Genomic DNA, 22,155 nt, shown 5'->3' on the forward strand with positions numbered 1-22,155 from the left:
GTTCAACAGTATATAATAAAGGAATATTATGATGTATTACAGGTATTTACAGAAGGGTTTAAGGAACCAGAGTCTGGAAGAACAGCAGCAGCAGTATATATTCCTACTTTTAAAAAAAAAAATGCAAAAAGATTATCAGAGCATGTGTCCGTTTTTACTACTGAATTGTTAGCTATCATACTAGCTCTACAGTGAAAGAAAGAACTGTGATATGCAGTGATTCCATGGCTGCGCTCACTAGTTTACTAAGTGGTAAATCTGAAGCTAGGCAAGACTTAGTATTTGAAGTTTTACAAAGTTTGTTTAGAATAAAGCAGTTAAGAATAGAATTAAATTTCCTATGTGTACCTGCACATGTGGGTGTGGATGGAAATAGGCTTGCTAGCAAAGAAAGCACTAAACCATCCGCAAGCAGAAATTAAAATAGCTTTAAGTAAAGCTGAATTCAAGAGAGTGATTTCATCTGAAGTAAGTAAGAAATGGCAAACATTATGTAATTTTGTGTGTAAAGGAAGACATCTTTTCCAGATTCAGGACTATGTTGGAAATGAGAGAAAAAGATATGGTAATAGGAAGAATGATGTCATTATATCAAGACTAAGAATTGGACATACAAACTATACTCTTTTTAAAATAGGTAAGCATGAATCGGGAAAGTGTGACAAATGTGGAGAATTAGAAACAGTGAGGCATATCCTTAATGAGTGTTCTGCATATGAGAGGGAGAGATCCCAGTTAATACAAGAATGAGGATGGTTGGGAGTGGATAATATCTCTTTAAAAGTATTGTTAGGAAAAGGGGCAAGGCAATCAAGAGTACATGAAATATTATTTAAATACCTAAAAATCACAGGAACAATAGATAGAATATAGAAATTAAGTTTAAGAAATTAAAGTATTTTTCTCTTCCAAAACTAAGTACTCTTCACACTCCAGATCAGTAGGTGGCGGTAATGCACCTTTTCGTGGGTTTGCCAAACTGCCATAAAACAAAAGAAGAAGAAGAAGAAGAAGCGCAGATCTTTAGGAAATCGAAAGCATTTTTGTCTTGTTTAGGTGCGGAAGCTGCTACCGTCGGGAGCTACAACTGCAAAGTAAGTTTTTAATGTATGTATAAGATTAATATTGATTTAAAGTGAAGTCTGACCACAACTAAAGTTTTGAGTTTATTATAAGTTGGACTTAATTATTAGTCACAAAATACAGATGCATAAATATAAGAGAATTCACAAATGTAATCTTGGATTTAAGTTTAAAATGGTTTAAAAGGATTACAACGAAGACCACATTAGTTAAAACGTGATTAAATTCGTTAGTTGTTGATGTCCTTAGTGATTGTGTGAAAACGAAAGTATGAAAGAAGACCATCGACATTACACAAACAACACGCCGCCATGTTAGTGAAGACAACAGTGAACTAAAAACACAAACTGCGAACTGCGCTTTTTCGGCATTAAAAGCATCACGTTTACATTTCTTAACACATTTCAATGCTTTACGATATACGTACAGAACACATGTATCATGTCTCTAGTTGTTTCATATCTCTGTAACAACTTAGATAAATTTACAATGGTTAGACTCATTATTAATATATTTATCAGATATTATTATCATTATTTTTCAATCTGGTTTTCTTGTTTATACATGGATACTGTGTTTATATTGATGCCTTAATGTTCATATGTATTAAATATTTGAAGTGACAAATGCTTACTGAGAATGTGTTTATGGATATAATAAGTTTATAATGTTTATATCTTATCATAATTCGTAGTACTAGTGCATTTGTTTGAATTCGGTAACATAAGTTTAATTAAAGTTGTGTTGAAGGAGAGACTGCGCGTGACTGTGATGAAGAGCAGAATGATGCTGCGCCTCGAGCGAGATGCTGATGAGGATATTTCACTCAGAGAGACTTTAACTCGCTTCTAGTTTATTCTTTATGTTCATTCTGCTGATCACTGACAATCTTAAAGTGTTGAGGGGAAAAAAGACTTTTAACTGTGTTGTGACTTTGGGCCTGTATAGCGCATTTTTAGCCGAGTTAGCTTAGTTTAGCTCGCGCGAGACCCCACCAAGTCTTGCTCTACGACTAGATCGGATTTTATGGGACACAAATCATCGTCACGGCCGCAGTCAGACGACATTGTGGATCACAACCGAGTCATCGCTTAATACTGAAGTGGTGAGATTGTGTTCACTCGCTCTCCAGTCTTCTGATGTTTACATTTGCAAGCTGTATGTTTTAAGAGACAGTAGAGGAACCCTAAGCTCAAAAGTTATTGACTATTTTAAAATGAATCGTTGTCACAAGGAAATGTGAAATCCATTATTTGTGTTTGTTATTCATGAGAATCCACCACATGACACAATGTTCAGTGATATAAACAAGAAAAGAAACAAAACAAATAAACATGTTGCATTAGTCGAGAATAAAACACAGAAATGTAGAGATGAGTTTTATTTGAATCATCAAAAATGTTTAAGTTAAATAGTTTGATTTACTTATTATATAAAAATAATGTTTTTCAATGTGGAAATGGCTTCTTCTGTAGTTATTTTAGACATTTTCAAAGATAAAAGATGTTTTTTATTAATCCATTAAAACATGATGTGATACAGTATGAGTTGAATATTTCAGATGTCTATATGTAATCGTAATTTAAAATGAAGGTCGAGCACAATAAGTAATTTTATAAGTATATGTTATAAGCAAAATATGTTTAGATGATTATGTGAAAGTGAAAGTATTGCTTCTATACGTCACAAACACTTTTCTGTCACAGATAGATAAATCTGTGCTGCTTTGATTAAAGTTTTGATAAACGTTGATATTAAAGGTCCTACTTGTGTTCTTTTGTTTAGAAAGTTTTTAACAGAATTAAATTGTTACTAAATGAAGCGATATTAAAATGAAACAGAAAAGCTATGTGGGAGAATATATAGAATAATATTTGATATTTTTGTATTTAACGCTTATATTTGGTCTTCAGGTCATGGCTGTGTTCATAAACTCAAACACAACAGTGCTGTAGCAGGTCTTTGACAACTGAGAACAGAACTTTAAGATGAGTCTCACACAAGAACAGAGGTAAGACTTTTTGTGTCATTCAAAATATTAACAAATAAAGTTTCACACCATTGCCAAGTCTTTTCCTAACATTTGATTTACTTCTAAAATGTATTTAAAATAAATAAAACAGTGAATAGATTTTTACATTACATTAAATTTACATTTTGGCACTGCAGCCCCATTAAATTATTGTTTGGTAGGATTCTTGAGATTATGGAAAATGGGAAATAAACCTCAATAAATTAGCTTGTGTAGGTTCTGGAGATCAATGGATGTAGGAAATAGTTACTGTGCTGTTCATCTAAGTTTTACTGGGACAGAGGACAAAAAGGCAGTTATATTTTAAAAGAAACATTATATGTGCAGTGTTTGTTTAAGATTCATAATGTTTCTCTCAGAAAGAGACAAATATTAAACCACAGTGCTAGACTCAAACGTCCATAATGTTGTTGAAGTTTTTTAAAAATGGAAATTTTTAAAAAACTTAATTTTGAAAACTTGGAGAGTTGTAATGTAACAGAGAATCTTCCAGAACTACACATAAAAACTTCAGATTATAAAAATACCACCAATTTGTTCTAAACCTCGTCCTAATGTGTGTCGAGTTATTTTGAGAGGATAGCAAATGTACACTGTTACACAACTTTACACTCACTACATTGTATCAAAGTGTCATTTCTTCAGTGTTGTGAGTCTGGGGCAGTCGTGGCCTAATGGTTAGAGACTCAGACTGGTGACACATATGTCATCACAGCATTTTTGTGTGAAAGCTAATTTTGCTCATTTCTACATTCATAGTCGTTACAGAAACAATAATATAGTTACGTTTCTTCTTAAACTGCCTTATTATCAAACACATGAATCAATCTCTTCATATGCGTCTGAGGTTCTTTCTGTAGTAAAACAATTATAACAATTATGTATTATTTGTGTTGTTAGTGAAAGATCAGCTTCATCTGGATTGAGCTCTGTGTCTGTGAAGAGTGATCGATCTAGAGAAGAGGGACCAAACTTCAGTGAGAAAACACCATCAGTTACTGAAAGGTATTTTAAAGTCCCAGTGAAATGTTTATTGTCAATATCTTATCAATGTCCCATTCTCTTTTTAAAATGAATATGCCCTCATAATCTTCAGTTAAAATCTGAAAAATGCACCTTTGTCATGTATTGACTGATCCATCTCCGAAGACGTCAGTTTCACGGCATGGGCGGAGCATCCGTTAACTCCTCCCCGTCAACTGTCAGTCTGCTGCCTGTTTCATTTCAAAATGCAGTTTTTATACATCCAATCAAATCTAATGAAAAAGACAAGCCATTATTTTTGTCATTTGAAATTTCATTGCACTTGGAAATGCGTCAGAATAAAGAATTTAAAACGATCGTTTGTTGGTCACACATAGGTATAGGGGCGGTGTCCTGTACAGGATGCAACAGCTTAGACTTAAAATACAGAACTTCAGTATCATAGTTTTGTCTCAGAATGCACACAATATTGTTTTGTAAGGCATGCCTTTAAATCCACTAAACTCTCCTAATTTACCTCAAAGGTGCAGTTTGTAACAATTTTGCAGTAAGATATCAAAAAACCACTAGGCTAGTTTTATATTTTGTTTCCAGCTACTTGTAAATCGTGAGAAAATCACCATTCTACACAGTGACACAGGGCTATGCAGTCGCATGTCAATATCCACGTTACCCTTTGTTACCCCCTTTACAGATGTATAAAGCACATGACAACAGTGTCGTGGACAAATGCTGAAGTAGAGTCTAGCGTCTAGCAAGCCACTAGCTTGTTTCGAGCAGTTACTTATTTATGGACCACAATTACACGAAACATTTATAAAACTTTAATACTTTACCTCGTCTGCTAACATGATTTCTCGTTCCCGTGTGATTGATGTGCATCAGCGGTGGAGTTGAAGAACAACAGATCCCATCATGCCACACTCCTTCACAGCGTCATCAAGCTACAGCATTGTTGTTGTTTTGATCATTCGCCCTCTAGCGGTGCTTTCTACAAACTGTAGTTTTAAGCCTTGTCCAGTCTTAATCTAATCCCTGTCTGGGAAATCACCCTTTAGAGTTTTACCAGCACAGTTTAATCACTGGATGAATTCATTTATTGGTCTTATTTGTGCATGTTTGTTTCCTTTCCCTGCATCTATGCAAGCTTCTTCCCTTAAAACATTTATATTATGCATTTAGCAGACATTATTATCCAAAGTAAGTTACAATGTTGATTCATTGTTGAAGAAAACGCCATCTCAGTGTGGACGAAAGGCAAAAACGAAGAGAAAATGTAAACTAAGGACTTAATCATGTCAGTTTTTTATTCTCTGTTTTATGTCTCACAGATCAGCTTCACCTGTATTCAGCTCAGTGTCACTCAAGAGTGACAATTCAAAAGCTGATGGACCAAACTTCAGTGAGAAAACACCATCAGATATCAAAAGGTATGTCAAATGTTTCTTATTGTATGACACAGTTACGCTGTGTTAGAGAGAACTGACATTGGTATTTATAATGAAAGTTTAAAGAACTGATAATTCTGTCAGGATCACTATCGTCAAAAATTATTGACAATGTTTGGTATTGTTGTGTTCTGGGCAGAAACTCCCTGACCATCAATGTAGCAGCATGAATAAGAGCAGAGAGCAAGGGCGTAGATTTGGTTTGAACATTGGGGGGGTTGAACGTCCCAGATGGCACACGAACATCACGGAGACGTCTATTTGATGTGTGTGTTTACATCTGCAATACGTCTTTAGGACGTTTCCTGTTAGAAGATGTCTTTAAGATGTAATGATTTAGAATAACGTTATGTCTAACGTTTAGACATAACGTTATGAAATTCGTGTATAATCTTCATTCATAAAATTCTAACATAGAAGAGATTATAAAAAGAAAGAAATTAAGTATTGAAAGCGCCAGTAGGCGGCAGCGATTCACTGTTTTAATGAGTATACTTAAATTATTCATTCGTCCAATTTGTTAAAAAGTCAGATTATTTTAGGAAGAAAACAAACATCAATGTGAATGCTTTTGTCATTGATAATTACAGACACTATTGAAAAATGAACTAGCAAAACAGATGGCTGCTTTGGTAACTTCTTATACTGATAGTTATAGCTAAATACATTGCAATGGATTACTTAGCTAACATATATGGTGTGTACTTTGCTATAATTACACAATATTCTCATACCTCATTCTCAGTAAATGCTTTATTATTTTTTGCATCCCTCTCTGACCAGCAGTTAAATATAGTCCGCTGTGAAGCGCTTCTCTTCATTTTTGGAGTATGTTAAGTTACCCGTGTGCTCTCCGATTCAAACACCACTCGCGTTGTTTTGGTGAAAGTGCGACTCATTGGTTGGGCGTTACCAATCGGTTCAATGGAGGGGGAGAATTTTTTGTCTAATTAATAGTGAAAAACTCATATTTGATTAGGAACAAAATTATTTTCAAAAAATAAAGTAATTCTACATATTTTTTATTTGATCTACTGTGATTTTCATGTTGAAATATTGGAGGGGTTGTAACTGATGGATTTGAATATTGGGGGGGTTACCTCCCCCCCATCCCCCCCCTGGCAGAGAGCAACTGAAAAACACCCTTAGGGGAAACAGAACAGAACAAACAGATGTCATTCATTCTTAAAGACATTTAAGTGTTAAACATTATATAATATAATAGCGACTTATGAAAAGGAATAAGAGAAGTCGAGTCCTGATTGTAAATGTGAGGTTGAGTTGGGGAAGGAGGAATCAGATGATGTTCCAATGCACACTTGCACACTAGACTGTTTCATTGTAGCATTAACATTTATAATTTATTCATAATTTTTCATAGATTCACTCAAATAAAGTGTTTAATAAATGAATTGTTTAAATAAAAACATACAGAACATTCACGAGGGTTGAAGATATTGTGTATATTAACGACTAACCCTGTGGTTATTATTCCAATGTATTCTCCATCATTCCTCTTTTTGTAGTGATGAATGTTGGGTCAGACTGCAGTAAGCTCTAAATAAGAAGCACATTTGATGATTAAGGGATTGAAAATTTTAAAATGCTTTAACTGCTTAAGTATTAATGTGATTTATGTGTTTAAGTGAACGATGGCAGGAGACCTTAATAAATATTGGTTCAGAAATCACTCGATGGAAAACACTTAAAGAACAAAGAGGAATAAAGAGTGATGAAGAACTGACAACATGTCTCTTGGACAGGTGAGAAATCAAACATGACATTCAGATTCCACAATTTACTCTTCAGAGTTTACATGACATAAATTGTTGATTGAAAATTGTGGTAAAATGGCTTTTGAAATATGATGTACTGTGATTTTGTAAAGTATTTTTTTTACTTTCTAGTAAAAAAATCAATCAAAGGTATAATAATGTTAAAATGATCAACAGAAAAGAAGAGCCACAGATCACCAGAAACACTGCACACATATTTACAGCAGAGAATAATTGTATCCAAATTGTCTTGCAAATGAGAAAATTGTCTTCAGAGTTGACAATATTTGTTACTCTTATGTCAGTTTTTGTAGCTTATGAAGAACAAAAACTGGTTTCAGTAGATTTCTCTAATGTTTGGTTATTATTTTTGCTTACAGGATTCAGTGTGAGACATCAGCTGCAGACCTCCATTATTTTGAAGATGATATTTCCTGCATCTTTCAGGTAAAAAGCATTTCATTCTAGTCTATCAATTATCTTTAACAGGGTGAACGCCTTTTATGTTCATGCTTTACTTTCAGGGTCTTGAAAACAAAATAGCTGTATTTTTTAAGAATGAGCTGGAAAGGTTTAAGAAAATATTGAAAAATGAAAACACACAATACTATGTGAAGGACTTTAAGGAGAACAAAAACAACATCAGGGAAACAGCCCTTGATGTCACAATCCACTTTCTGAGAAGTATGAAACAAGATGAACTTGCTGATACTCTGGAAGGTAAGAAGTTCTTGACATCACTATGTAATATTCTCACTTACACAATGCAGGAGATGAGGATTAATATCTATTCACACTGTGTTTGTGTTTGTTTAGATGAGCTGATCTACACATGTCAACTAAAATCAGACCTGGAGAAGAAGTGTCAATGTGTATTTGAAGGAATCGCAAAGCAGGGTGACTCCACACTTCTAAATAAGATCTACACGGATCTGTACATCACTCAGGGTGGAGGTGAACAAGTCAATACTGAACATGAGATAAGACAGATCGAGGTTGCTTCCAGACATCTAGAATCTCCAGACATACAGATTAACTTCAAGGATTTGTTTAAACCACATGAACAAACCCAGACCATCAGAACTGTACTAACAAAAGGAGTTGCTGGCATTGGAAAATCTGTCTCAGTGCAAAAGTTTGTTCTGGACTGGGCTGAAGGAAAAGAAAACCAGGATATCAGCTTCATATTTCCTCTTCCATTCCGAGAGATGAACTTGAAGGAGAAAGCAGAAGTAAATTTAAAGGATCTTTTATGTAAGTTTTTCCCAGAGATTAAAGGACTGGACCTTACCAGAAAAAACAAAAAGGTTCTTTTCATCCTTGATGGTTTGGATGAATGTCGTCTTCCTCTGAAGTTTGATGGTAATGAGATATGGAGTGATATCACATCACCTGCTCCTCTGGATGTTCTCCTGACAAACCTCATCAAAGGAGATCTGCTTCCTCACTCTCACATCTGGATAACCACCAGACCAGCAGCAGCCGGTAAGATTCCTCCTGAGTGTATCGACAGAGTGACAGAGGTCCGAGGATTCAATGATGAACAGAAGAAAGAATACTTCAGAAAAAGATTCACAGATCAGAATATGGCCGACACAATCATTGATCACGTAAAAAAATCAAAGAGTCTCTTCATCATGTGTCACATCCCAGTGTTCTGCTGGATTTCAGCCACTGTGCTTGAGAACATTCTGGAGAAGAAGAGCAAAGATCAGACTGATGACACACAGGAGTCAAACACTGATGATACTCCTAGAACTCTGACACAAATGTACACACACTTCTTTCGCTTTCAGATTCAACAGAGCAGAAGAAAGTATGATGGAGAATACTCGCCAGATATCTCCTGGGACATGGACTCAATCTATTCACTGGGAAAACTGGCTTTTGAACAACTGGAAAGAAACAACCTGATCTTCTATGAGTCAGATCTGGAGGAGTGTGGCATTGATGTCTCTAAAGCTTCTGTGTATTCAGGGATGTGCACTCAGATCTTTAAACAGGAGACAGGGATCATTCTTGGTACTGTGTACTGCTTTGTTCACTTGAGCATTCAGGAGTTTATCGCAGCTCTGTATGCACATCTGTTTCTAGACAAGAACAAGAAACATGTATTTGTTCAAGAACACATGGAGCCAGAAGCCCAGAATGAAACGCTGACTGGTTTACTGAAGACTGCAGTGGATAAGGCACTTGAGAGTGACAATGGACATCTGGATCTTTTCCTTCGCTTCCTCCTCGGTCTGTCACTTGAGTCCAATCGACGTCTCCTACGAGGTCTGTTGTCACAGGAAGAGAGCCATAAGCAGAACAACACAGAAATAGTCCAGTACATCAAGAAGAAATTTGAACATAGTTTATGTCCAGAGAGATCCATCAATCTGTTTTACTGTCTGAATGAACTGAATGATCAAACTCTGGTTCAAGAGATTCAGAAGCATCTTAGTGAAGGAAGTCTGTCATCTTCTGACCTCTCACCTGCTCAGTGGTCTGCTCTCACTTTTGTGTTGCTGACATCAGATGAGGAACTGACAGAGTTTGAGCTTCAGAAATTCAAGAAATCAGATGAATGTCTCATTAGATTACTGCCAGTTGTCAAGTCTTCCAAACATGCTCTGTAAGTAATGGAATAAAGTCAGTTCACATCTACACATCAAACACAGTTTCAGTATATATGTGATAAAATGAAAGACACAATTCTAACATTATTCTTCTATTTAAAGAAGATTATATCTACTGTTCATGTCTGTTAGGTGGTACCTGTTGTCACGGTCCTGTCCTTCCTGTCCTGAGTATTCGGGCATTGGGGACAGAGCCGTGACAATATCATGTCTTGTGTGTGTGTGTTTCGTCTTGTGTGGAGACACGTGGTGGTTTGTTTTGACATTTCGCCACGTGTCTTCCGTGTAGCTCCGTCCCCTTGTCTCTCTGTCAGCGTTCCATTACTGTTTCATCTCCCTCACCTGTCTATGCCTCTTCCCGCTAGCCTCAGTTATTGTTAAGTCTTGTCACCTGCCCGTCCCGATCCTTTTGTCATCTCTCCTCATTAGTTTCCCCTTATCTAATGTCCCTCATTCCCTTACTGTTCGTCTGTTCATTGTCTATTGTTCATTGTTGCTACTTCGTGTCTGGATTACCTTGTTTTTGTCTCCCGTGTGTTTTGGACTTATTATTTAGATAGTACTGGACCCTGTTTTGTTTGCCCCCTCGTGGGAAGTTTTCTGTTTGTGAGTCTTGTTTAGTTTCTTGTTTGCCCCATCGTGGGTTTATTATTTCGTGCTTAATAAATATTATTTAACCACTTCACTACTGCCTGCGTTTGGGTTCTGTCCGACCGAGCGTGACACCTGTATTGTATGTTTTAATTCTGATTCTGTGTTATGATTCTTGTAGGTTAAATGACTGTAATCTAACAGACAAGAGTTGTTCAGCTCTGGCTGAAGTTCTGAGCTCAGATAACAGTCTTGAGGAGCTAAACATGAGCAATAATAATCTACAGGATTCAGGGGTCAAGCTACTCTGTGCTGGACTGAAGAACATAAAGTGTGAATTAAAGAAACTGAGGTAGGTGTCACAACTAGGGCTGCACAACGATTAGTTGCAAGTATTCGTTTACAGAATAAAAGTTTTTGTATAAAATTATTATAGAAAACAAACTTTATTCTGCTAGAGATCAGTTGCAACAATTTGCTGTAGAATCCTAGTTACAACAGATGAAAAACAATATGTAAAAAAAGGGTATGAACATGCATGTTTTATTCTGGGTTGTAAAATGTTTTGTGTTTGTAATTTGTATATATTTTCAGTGTCAGTAAGTGTGATATAACAGAAGAAAGTTGTTCAGCTCTGGCTGCAGTTCTCAGTTCAGACTCCTGCACTCTGAAGGATCTCAACATGAGCAGAAATAATCTACAGGATGATGGAGTCAAGCGGCTTTCTGAAGGATTGAAGAACACTAATTGTGAACTGAATAAACTGAGGTGAGACATTTGCTAGAGCATTAAAGGGATAGTCCACCAAAGAATGAAAATTCTTCATGAGTGGAGTGTTGATGTGGAACGTCTTGGTTACATATGTAACCTCAGTACCCTGATGGAGGGAACGAGACGTTGTGTCGAGAACGATAGATGGGGTTTGCCCTTGAGAACCTATCAACTCTGACTACCATAGAAAAGGCCAATGAAATTTGGCGAATGAAATTTGCATGCCGGGCTCCGCCCCCGGATATCCGGTATAAAAGGAAGCCGGCGTGCAGCATTCATTTACCTTTTGTTCTGAAGAGCCTGAGAGCCTCTCAAACTGCAGCAGAATACGATACGTGTTCGTGGCATAAGGGACACAACGTCTCGTTCCCTCCATCAGGGAACTGAGGTTACATATGTAACCAAGACGTTCCCTTTCTGTCGGTCTCTCGACGTTGTGTCGAGAACGACAGATGGGGTTATCTATGGAAAACGCCACAAACGCCGTATCGCGTCACAATTTCAGCGAAGCGACGGTAACAAGCCTGGGCGTGTCAGCTCGAAGCTTTCGTGAAACTTGTAACTTTCCAGTGTGGTGGTCAGGGGGTTCCAGAGCTTGCCTGGAGAAAGATGGGTACAGCCCTGACCGGAAACTTTCACGGACGGGGCCTTAGCTCTCTACAGGCGAGAGGCCGTCCGGTTCGGTTTACACCGGGAAAGCGCAACTCTTAATCAGAGAAGCGCTGCAGAGGCCACCTCCTACCCGTGGGGAGGAATATGTTGGAGATATAAGTTTGGTCTCGTCATGGGAGGAGAACGCATGGAACGTGCGGACTGGGTAGTTAACCGCGAGGTGGAGGTCCACCTGGGGAAGCTCATGGGTTACCAGATGTGGGACCAATGTCATGAGGGTATAGCAGACGGAACAGCCCAAGGTGGGGGTGTTACTGCTTCTGATAGCACAGGTCCGGTTAGAACTATGTGTGATAGGTCATAAGGTATCCCGGCCTAAGGGGGAAGGCTGCTCTGCCCTGTCAACCCCCAGGATGTGCTTGCTTAGTGATGGATGGAATGCCTGTTCTTAACCAGGGTCTGGGTAAGAAGGAAGGTTGGTGAGGTATCAATTCTCTTCTCTTCTCGTATGAGAGTCTGATATCGGAATGCCGTCGTAACGGCATCCACGACCCAGTGCGCCAGCCTCTGCTTGGAGGCAGCCTTCCCCTTCTGCTGTCCTCCAAAACAGACAAAGAGCTGATCAGAACTGCGGAAGCTCTGTGTGCGGTCTAAGTAGAGGCGCAGTGCGTGTACTGGACACAACACGGACCGGGTTGGGTCTTCCTCCCCGATGGGGAGCGCCTGCAAGTTCACTACTTGGTCCCCGAAGGGAGAAGTGGGAACTTTGGGCACGTATCCGGGCCTGGGTCTCAAGATAACGTGAGAGTTTGCCAGGGCCGAATTTAAAGCAATCCGGGGACACAGAGAATGCTTGGAGGTCCCCTACCCTCTTGACGAAAAACGAGCGCCAACAGGAGGGCCGTCTTACTTAGGTGAGGAAGATCAGAACCTGCGAGGGGCTCTCAAGAGGGTAAGGAGCGGAGATGAGGCGGATTCCGCCCTCTCGTGTCCCTTAGGAACCTGGTGACCAGGTCGTGTTGCCCTAGAAACTTTCCGTGCTACATACACTTTCAGTGTGGAGGGGAGATGTTAGTCTCCAGTCTCGTGAGAAGGGGAACACAATCCTGATCAAGCACCTCAGTGGGTCTGTCTCGTTGAGAAAGACACCAGGAAGAGAAGAGGCGGCGTCTAGAGGCGTGTAACCGCCTAGTAGATGGGGCCCTAGCCTGGGTGATGGTCTCAGCCGTATAGGCTGAGTAGCCATCTCAGGATCTTCTCGTTCCGTCTAATGACCAGACATGGTGTTCCAGAGGTCTGATCTGGGATGCCAGAACGTGTCCTTCCCCTGAGAGAGCAGGTCCTCTGTCAGGGGAATGGTTCAGGGGGAGTCGCTGTCCAGAGCATCAACTCTGAAGCCAAGTGTGGTTAAACCAGTGCGGTGTAAACAATAACACTTGGTGCTCCTCTTCCCTGACCTTGCACAGTGTCTGTGCAAGGAGGCTCCTGGGGGGGGAAGGTGTGCTTCCGCCCGTCCCGTGGTCAGCTGTGAGCCAGGGCATCCATGCCGAGGGGGGGCCTCGGTCAGGGAGTACCAAAGCAGACAATTGGTTGGTGTTGCGGGAGGCAAAGAGGCTATCTGTGCCTGTCCGAACAGCATCCAAATGAGCTGGACCGGGGTTGGAGTCGCCAGTCTCCGCAAGGCGTATACTGACGAGAGAGCGCGTCGGCTGTCTGGTTCAGTTTGCCTGGGATGTGTGTGGCCCGCAGGGAGCGGATCACCTGCTTATTCCACAGGAGGAGGCGTCGGGCAAGTTGTGTTAGCTGCCGTGAGCATACGCCACCCTGGCGATGTACGGTACGGCTGTCGTGCTGTCCCGGAGGATCAACACGTGCTGGCCCTGCACTAGAGGCCGGAGCCTTCTCAGCGCAAGCAGGACAGCCCACAACTCTAGGCAATCCCGCGCAGACGGGGGCCCGTCCAGCGCCCCGTTACTGCGTTCCCGTTGCTAACTGCACCCCACCCCTGCAGAGAGACGTCCGTCGTCACCACGACGTGCCTCGTTATCTGCCCGAGGGGAACCCTGTCCGGAGGAAGGTCATGGAGACCAAGGGGTTAGGGTGCGTCGGCAGCAGGGCAACATCACCATGCGCCTGCTGTCGGTGTGCCACGCTGTCCTCGGAACTCGACTCTGTTGCCAGTGTTGAAGCGGTCTCATGTGCATCAATCCGAGGGGTATTACCCCCGCGGAGGACGCCATGTGTCCCAGGAGCCTCTGAATTGTTTCAGGGAGACCGCCGACTGCCTGAAGTGTTCAAGGCAGTTCAACACTGACTGGGCACGTGCTGCGGACAGCTGCGCTGTCATGGTGACAGAGTTTAGTTCCAAACCGAGAAAGAGGATGCTCTGCACTGGGGAGAGTTTGCTCTTCTCTCGGTTGACCTGAAATCCCAATCGATCTAGATGCCGGAGCACCAAGTCCCTCTGTGTACACAACAGATCTCACGAGTGTGCCAGGATAAGCCAGTCATCAAGAAAGTTTAGTACCCGCACACCTTTTTCCCCTAGGGGAGAAAGGGCGGCTTCCACGATCTTCGTGAAGACGTGTGGAGACAGTGACAGACCGAAAGGTAGGACTCTGTACTGATATGCCCACCCCTTGAACGCTAACCGTGGGAACGGCCGGTGTCGAGGGGATCGAGACATGAAAGTATGCGTCCTTCAGGTCGATTGCCACGAACCAATCCTGACACCGGGTAGATGTCAGGATGCGCCTCTGCGTGAGCATCTGAACGGCAGCTTGTGAAGGTGCTTGTTGAGGGTACGCAGACCGGTGGGGCGCAACCCGCCGTCTTTCTTGGGAATGATGAAGTGCGGGTTGTGACCCACTGAACATCTTGGATTGAGGGACGAACTCGATGCCTGTTTTGCCAGAAGGGTGGTGACCTCTACCCGAAGTACGGAGGCGTCCCTGCCTCTGTCAGAGGGAGAGATGATGCCCCGAAACTTGGGAGAGTCTCTGGCGAACTGGATCGAGTAACCAAGACGGACCGCCCTCATTAGCCAGCGAGACAGTGTGAGCAGCTCTCGAGCTCCCAGGGACTGTGACAGGGTGACCAAGGGGACGGTCTGCTTCATCATTTCCACGGGGGTGGTTCGTCGGCTGGCGGAGCTAACCATGTCGCGGGGAGTCCCCGGAGGGAAGGTTTGCTCCACCTTTTTACCTGCCTGGCGGGACAACGGCACGCACTGTCGGTTTAAAGGTGGTGACGGCTGTCGTATGTGTACGACCTCACACCTCGCCAGGGTGTGAGGTCGGTTTGCCGAGCACAGTCCAGTGGAGTGTGCGATCGGCTGCAAGTACAACCGGGGAGAAAGGAAAACTCTGTGAGCAAGTGGGCGCCAAGCCCTGAAAAGGGCCCGGCTTTGGTGACGAGGCAGGAGTCGTCCCGTACCGACCGATCAGAGCCGTGGCTGTGAAGGTTCGGGCCCGATGTTGTTCTCCCTGGGGTCTTCCCGTCAGTGTCCCTTCTCGCGAGAAGGTTGCTGACGGGGTGGAGGTTTCCCCCTCGACCTCTGCTTCCGGGGTGCCGCCTGTGGGGGCAATTTCTGAATGACTATCTGCCCGCAGTGTGGACAGATGTGTCAACTAACGCTGCTTCAGCGTGCTGGACGCCCAGACGCCTAACGCAGCGATCGTGTCCATCCCCCTCCTCGATGAGAGTGCCGCACCCAAGAGAACAGCGGGACATGCAGCGCTGGAGAATACTCAGCTCTAATCTCTAACACCTCCGGAACCGCCGAGACGCCCAGGGGAAGGTCGCTGCAGGAAGGGACGATCCGCTGTAACACGTCGTAGCACCAGCAGTGTAGTTGTAGAGGATTTTGAATCCTGAGTTGTACTCATGAGCGATGGCTCTGAAGAACAAAAGGTAAATGCTATACGCCAGCTTCATTTTATACCGGATATCCGGGGGCGGAGTCCGGCATGCAAATTTCATTCGCCAAATTTCATTGGCCTTTTCTATAGTAGTCAGAGTTGATATGTTCTCAAGGGCGAACTCCATCTGTCGTTCTCGACACAACGTCGAGAGACCGACAGAAAGGGAACGCCATCTTCTGTTTCTGCTCAACGCATGTGTCATGAGCGCTGACTCCTGCATCTGCACCACATGCTTATGTTGTGTGTCCTCATGGGTGCATGTTGGACATTGAGGAATAAAGCTGTCTGTGACTTTTGTCTCTATCGTTAAATATGTTCAAATATATTTTATTTGTATGGGTTGTAGCTTAAATTAACTGACATTTAAAAGCATTTTTCTTGAGCCACAGCACTGACACTTTTTTTCTGCTCTCTAGTCTGTCTGAGTGCAGTATTGGAGAAGAAGGTTATAATTGTTTATATTCAGCTGTGAGATCAAACCCTGAATCACATCTGATAGAGCTGGATCTCAGAGGAAATGATCCTGGAGAAACAGGAGTCAAACTCATCTATCAGTTAATACAAGATCACAAGTGTGAGCTCAACACTGTCAGGTGAGATGTGCTGAAATAATTCAAAATAAATCACATGCTGAAAATATGCGTATGGACATTATTATAGTGATTCTGTTGTTACATCATTTAGTAAATAAGAATCATCAGAGCTGATGTTTCAATGAAACAACTATTGAATTACATTGCATTGAATTAATATTCTTGTTTTCTTCAGGTTCTTGAGCAGCTCTTCTGCAGTGAAAGCCTTTGAGTATCTGACAGAAACTCTTGGTATAAATCCTTTACTCCAGAGAGAAGTGAATCTGAGTGATCATAAACTAGACGAGTCAAGAGTGAATCAGATCTGTGATCTACTGAAGGACAAACACTGTCGCATCAACACATTCATGTGAGGACTTGATCTTTATTTAAAGTGTCATATGAAGATGACATTATTTCACTCAATAATCTAATGGGTTGAAAAAGTTGTAAATGACGATCTGTGTCATGTTTAGAAATAGAAAGAGATGATGAATTTACCTCCGTGATTATTATGTCATGTTTTTGTTTTTGAAAAATTATTTTGACTGTTATTGTAGTTGGTTTGTTTTGTGTTATTATTATTTGTGTTGTAGTGAATCATGTTTGTAAAGTCAGTTGAAACTATCTCTGAATACACACATGATGAATGATGTTTGTGTTGTGTAATGTTTTAGACTGAGAGATTGTGGTCTAACAGAAGAAAGTTGTTCAGCTTTAGCTTCAGTTTTATCATCAAACATCAGTGTGAAAGAGCTCGACATGAGCAACAATCATCTACAGGATTCAGGAGTGAAGCGTCTCTCTGATGGACTGAAGAACAACTGTAAACTACACAAACTCACGTCAGTATTGTTGTCTGTAGTGAGAGTTTTATCTTCATTGATAGTATTCAGCTAAACTTTAGAATATCTGATTCATTTTCTGTTATCATTTCTGTTCTCTAGTGTGTCCGAGTGCAGTATTGGAGAAGAAGGTTATAAATGTTTATATTCAGCTGTGAGATCAAACCCTGAATCACATCTGATAGAGCTGGATCTCAGAGGAAATGATCCTGGAGAAACAGGAGTCAAACTCATCTATCAGTTAATACAAGATCACAAGTGTAAACTCAACACTGTCAGGTGATTATTAATAACCAAGTATGATTTAAGGCTTTAATCTTCATTACTTTAATATAATGTTTTGACAGTAAAGTGGTATAATATTTAATTCTTGTTTTCTTCAGGTTCTTGAGCAGCTCTTCTGCAGTTGAAGTCTTTGAGTATCTGACAGAAACTCTTGGTATAAATCCTTTACTCCAGAGAGAAGTGAATCTGAGTGATCATAAACTAGACGAGTCAAGAGTGAATCAGATCTGTGATCTACTGAAGGACAAACACTGTCGCATCAACACACTCATGTGAGGACTTGATCTTTATTATGAGTTTATATTTCAACCTGTTCAGAATCATAATCTTGATAAATGTTTGGATGAAACTTTAACTTTGTGTTCTTTCTACAGTCTGAGTAAAAATAAACTAGAAGATTCAGGAATGATGAAGATCTCTGATCTGTTGAAAAATCCACACTGCAGACTACACAAACTAGAGTATGTATTTACATTCATGTTCATTTCATTCACTTCAGTGAAAAAAACAATTGTTCAAATAATTCACACGTTTATTTTTAAAAATGTATTATTTTATTTATAGTCATGATTTTGTTCTCTAGTCTGACAGAGTGCAGTATTGGAGAAGAAGGTTATAAATGTTTATGTTCAGCTGTGAGATCAAACCCTGAATCACATCTGATAGAGCTGGATCTCAGAGGAAATGATCCTGGAGAAACAGGAGTCAAACTCATCGATCAGTTAATACAAGATCACAAGTGTAAACTCAACACTGTCAGGTGAGGATTATCAACCAAGTATGATTTAAGGCTTTAATCTTCATTACTATAATATAATGTTCACACAGTAAAGTGGTATAATATTTAATTCTTGTTTTCTTCAGGTTCTTGAGCAGTTCTTCTGCAGTGAAAGCCTTTGAGTATCTGACAGAAACTCTTGGTATAAATCCTTTACTCCAGAGAGAAGTGAATCTGAGTGATCATAAACTAGACGAGTCAAGAGTGAATCAGATCTGTGATCTACTGAAGGACAAACACTGTCACATCAACACACTCATGTGAGGATTTTTAAACTGTTTTTATATTTGATTATTTATCTGAGATTGTGTCATGTGATGTGATATTTTCAACATCTGGTTCTGATCATGAAGAAGTTTTCTGTAGAAGATTTAGAGGATTATGAAGTAGATGTTTATTTTCTAGTGATGTGTTCAGTAAGAATTCAGTAACTCTTAGACTTTGAAACTTTTATTAAAACATGTATATATTTTTTATTTTGGGGTTTGTTACAAATTTCAAAATTCATACAGATGAAACTTAAAGGGGCAATGTGGAGATTTTAGATTAACTAACAATGAGGTTTCAATGAGGTTGTCTCTTTCTCTCGGTCATTAGCTGACGGTGGTAAACATTTGTTCTTATTTAGTATAAATAACCAAACCGCAAGCATCCTTTTTCTGTGTTTATCAGTATATTCTCAATGTTTATGATAATGGTGGATGATAATGTCTTAAATAGTTTTAAATACATTGGTTTTGTTCGGCATGAAACGGAAGTAGCGATTGTCATTATTAGACAAAGAGAGAAATATTCAGGAGGGACTTGATTTGTTCATCTAGTACTGATTGGATTGTTGAAAGTTGGGTGTTTCCAACAGAAGAGAGTCAGATTTGTAGGCCAGTTCGCAATCAGTCATTCATTGAAGCCCCGCCCTCGTACCATTTCTTGTGACTAAGTAAAGATAGGGCGTTTCGATAGGCGAAGCCTAATAATGTTTTATAAAAAAAAATTACATTTGCAAATGAATTAAAAAATAATAATGATGTGCAGAAATAAATATTTTATAATTAATACTTTTCAATATTTTACTTAATATTTCACTACATTACAAAGCATAAATCATGCTTTTTATATTTCATAAATAATTGTACTGAAGAACATTAACATCTAGTACTTTCTTTTGCGAATTATTTTTCCTTTAAAGTTTTTACTTTTTTACTTTGAATAATGGAAAACTACTAGAAATGTTGGAAGAATGTTCCATCTGGAATGTTATCAATCACTGTATTAAAGGTCAAAAATGAAAAACAAAAAAATATTTATGAAATGTTTTTGAGTAAAATATATGCTATATGCTTTAAAATGTAGTGTAGTATTTTTCTTACAAAGTCACAATGTTCTCATAAAATAAAGATACTTGTAAAATTTACTTGAGTAAAAGTAAAAATGACTTTATAACTCTACTATACAACACTGCAGTCATTTTGCATCAAGCATCAGTGCTATTTTGATAATATCAATATATAGCGAAAAGCTCACTATTAGTTGGTAAAGTTGGTAAAGTTGGTGTATCTTTGTGTTCTTTTTCTGCAGTCTCAGTAACAGCAGTATTACAGCAGGAAGTTTTGCTGATCTGATATCAGCCATCAAATCAAAACCATCACATCTGAAACATCTTGATCTGAGTGGAAATAAACTTGAAGATTCAGTAATGATGAAGATCTCTGAATTATTGGGAAATGCTAAATCCAAACTGCAGAAACTCAAGTATGTGTTTACGTTCATGCTTATTTAATTAACTTCAGTGAAATACAATTGGGGATGCAAAATAAATCATGGGCCATAATGTTAATTGGCCAAATACCAATATTTATTTAATATTATCGATCTGAGAAGAAAACTGGTATGTTTATTAAAGCAATAAATTGTGAGTTATTTCCTCCAGTTAAACCATTTCAGCTAAAGTGCATGCTGCTAAACATGACACAGCACGTGGTAACAAATAAAGCTGTCCATGCATGTGTAACCCTCCTACACAATTCTTCTTTTAGTTTAAGGAGTTATCATGTGCATGGGAAATGAATTGGAGAGAGGTTACTAGAATTTAAAATCAGGATGTATTCACAGCGACTAAACTTCAGGCATGTGACTCTGGCTAGAGTGTATAGAGGCCTGGTTAGCTTAAATATAGCTATACTGTGTTTGTTTGTTTTTTTTACTGTGAGCATAAAACTCCCATGCACATATACTTAGCCACTATAACGTCTCGGTTACGTCTGTAACCTTCGTTCCCTGATGGAGGGAACGAGACGTTGTGTTGAGAGACAGACTGGGGGTTTGATTCTGAGAACCTATCATCTCCGAGATAAAACTAAAACGCCAATGGGGATTGGCCATTGGCACGCCCACGCCAGTCTCCGCCCCGTACATACGGGTATAAAAGGAAGATGGCGGCGGTCATTCATCACCCTTTGTGCCGAGGAACCTTAGAGGTGCTCCTTGCAGCGGAACGGCAAAGCGTTGTGGCATGAAGACACAACGTCTCGTTCCCTCCATCAGGGAACGAAGGTTACAGACGTAACCGAGACGTTCCCCTTCAGTCGGTCTCTCGACGTTGTGTTGAGAGACAGACTGGGGATATATCTTAACACGCCACGGCGCTGAGCCGTATTACGACCTCGAGCTGAGCGACACTGACTAGGCTAGCGAGTCACAAGTGAGCCGTGCAGCGAGATGTAACCTTCCAGTGAATAGTAGTGGATATTACTAGTAGTGCATACTGCGAAGCCTAAAATAGGCATTTTGCGATGCCTGTACAGAAAGTCATCACGGACAGGGCGTTCGCCTTGTAAGTGAGGCGCCGTCCGGAGCCGTTGCACTGGGAAAGAACACTGCTCTCCTTTTGGAGAGTATGTTACGGAGACCAAATCCTGCCGTACGGGACGTAACATGTGGAAAACTGACATGGTCTCGTGAAGAAGATCACATGCAAAAAATGTTTGGCCGTAGGGGGCCAGCCAAGGTGGTTGTGCCACCGGAGGGGAGGTCACAGATTCGCCAACAGGGGAATCAGGAGTGAAGAATTCAACACACGGGACTACCCAACGGGGGAGTTCCTATGTATGGGGCAATAGTCCTAGTATAGGGGTCCACCTAAGTAGGGGCGACACTGCCAGTACTGGACTTGGTTCAACAGACCGCTCCGCCCGGTCCGTTACCAGATTGCTAGTGATGGATAGAATGCCTATACTTCACCCAATGATGGGGAAGTAGGGAGACTACATAGCGCAGTGAACTTACCTAATAGGGAAGGACGCGCTTTCGCAGGCGTACGCCCAGCTCAGATGCCTGTCCTACATATTAGGTGTAGGACACTGGTTCCTTTCGAAGGTTGTAAAGCTCACGAAGGTACTGGGTGTAGCGCAACCTGTAGCTACACATGTCTGCCAGAGGGGCGCCTTGGGCCGGTGTCCACGAGGAGGCCCTGCTCCGGTGGAGTGGGCTCTCCAATGCGCCAGCCTCTGTCTGAGACAGCCCTCCCTTGTGCTGTCTTCTGAACAGACAAGAGCTGCTCAGAGCTAATGCTCTGTGTGCGGTCCAATTAGAGGCGCAGTGCGCTGGACACAACACTAGGAGGTTGGGTCTTCTCTCTCCTGAGGGGAGCGCCTGCAGGTTCACCACCTGAACCCGGAAGGGAGTTTGGGAACCTTGGGCACGTAACCAGGCCAGTATCTCAGAAGACTACCGCCCAATTTCCAGGCACCCATGAGACACGAAGAATACTAGAGGTCCCTACCCTCTTGCAGAGGCAAGCGCCATCAAGAGCGGCCTTCATCGTAACAAGGACGAGAGG

The 22,155-nt window shown here is 40.9% G+C and overlaps 1 protein-coding gene and 1 long non-coding RNA gene across 2 annotated transcripts in view; both read left to right on the top strand.

The window, feature by feature from the left end:
* Positions 1–1,027: 1,027 nt before the first annotated feature.
* The window catches only part of LOC130429844 (uncharacterized), a 46,558-nt gene continuing 25,430 nt past the window's right edge, over positions 1,028–22,155 (top strand). The window contains exons 1-19 of the mRNA XM_056758670.1: positions 1,028–1,094; positions 2,997–3,094; positions 4,016–4,120; positions 5,431–5,529; positions 7,194–7,310; positions 7,703–7,769; positions 7,847–8,042; positions 8,139–9,939; positions 10,716–10,886; positions 11,129–11,302; positions 16,257–16,433; positions 16,609–16,782; positions 17,090–17,257; positions 17,641–17,814; positions 17,917–18,003; positions 18,126–18,154; positions 18,209–18,302; positions 18,407–18,580; positions 19,896–20,069. Of these exons, the coding sequence (XP_056614648.1) occupies positions 3,072–3,094; positions 4,016–4,120; positions 5,431–5,529; positions 7,194–7,310; positions 7,703–7,769; positions 7,847–8,042; positions 8,139–9,939; positions 10,716–10,886; positions 11,129–11,302; positions 16,257–16,433; positions 16,609–16,782; positions 17,090–17,257; positions 17,641–17,814; positions 17,917–18,003; positions 18,126–18,154; positions 18,209–18,302; positions 18,407–18,580; positions 19,896–20,069 (4,004 nt within the window). The 5' untranslated portion in view covers positions 1,028–1,094; positions 2,997–3,071. The remainder of the gene's footprint in view (positions 1,095–2,996; positions 3,095–4,015; positions 4,121–5,430; positions 5,530–7,193; positions 7,311–7,702; positions 7,770–7,846; positions 8,043–8,138; positions 9,940–10,715; positions 10,887–11,128; positions 11,303–16,256; positions 16,434–16,608; positions 16,783–17,089; positions 17,258–17,640; positions 17,815–17,916; positions 18,004–18,125; positions 18,155–18,208; positions 18,303–18,406; positions 18,581–19,895; positions 20,070–22,155) is intronic.
* Positions 17,730–18,268, top strand: LOC130429793 (uncharacterized). Its single transcript, XR_008907689.1, has 3 exons — positions 17,730–17,814; positions 17,917–18,003; positions 18,126–18,268. It is a non-coding gene; the product is annotated as an uncharacterized LOC130429793 (long non-coding RNA).

This window comes from Triplophysa dalaica, chromosome 10 (genome assembly GCF_015846415.1).
Source record: "Triplophysa dalaica isolate WHDGS20190420 chromosome 10, ASM1584641v1, whole genome shotgun sequence".
Lineage (NCBI taxonomy): Eukaryota > Metazoa > Chordata > Actinopteri > Cypriniformes > Nemacheilidae > Triplophysa > Triplophysa dalaica.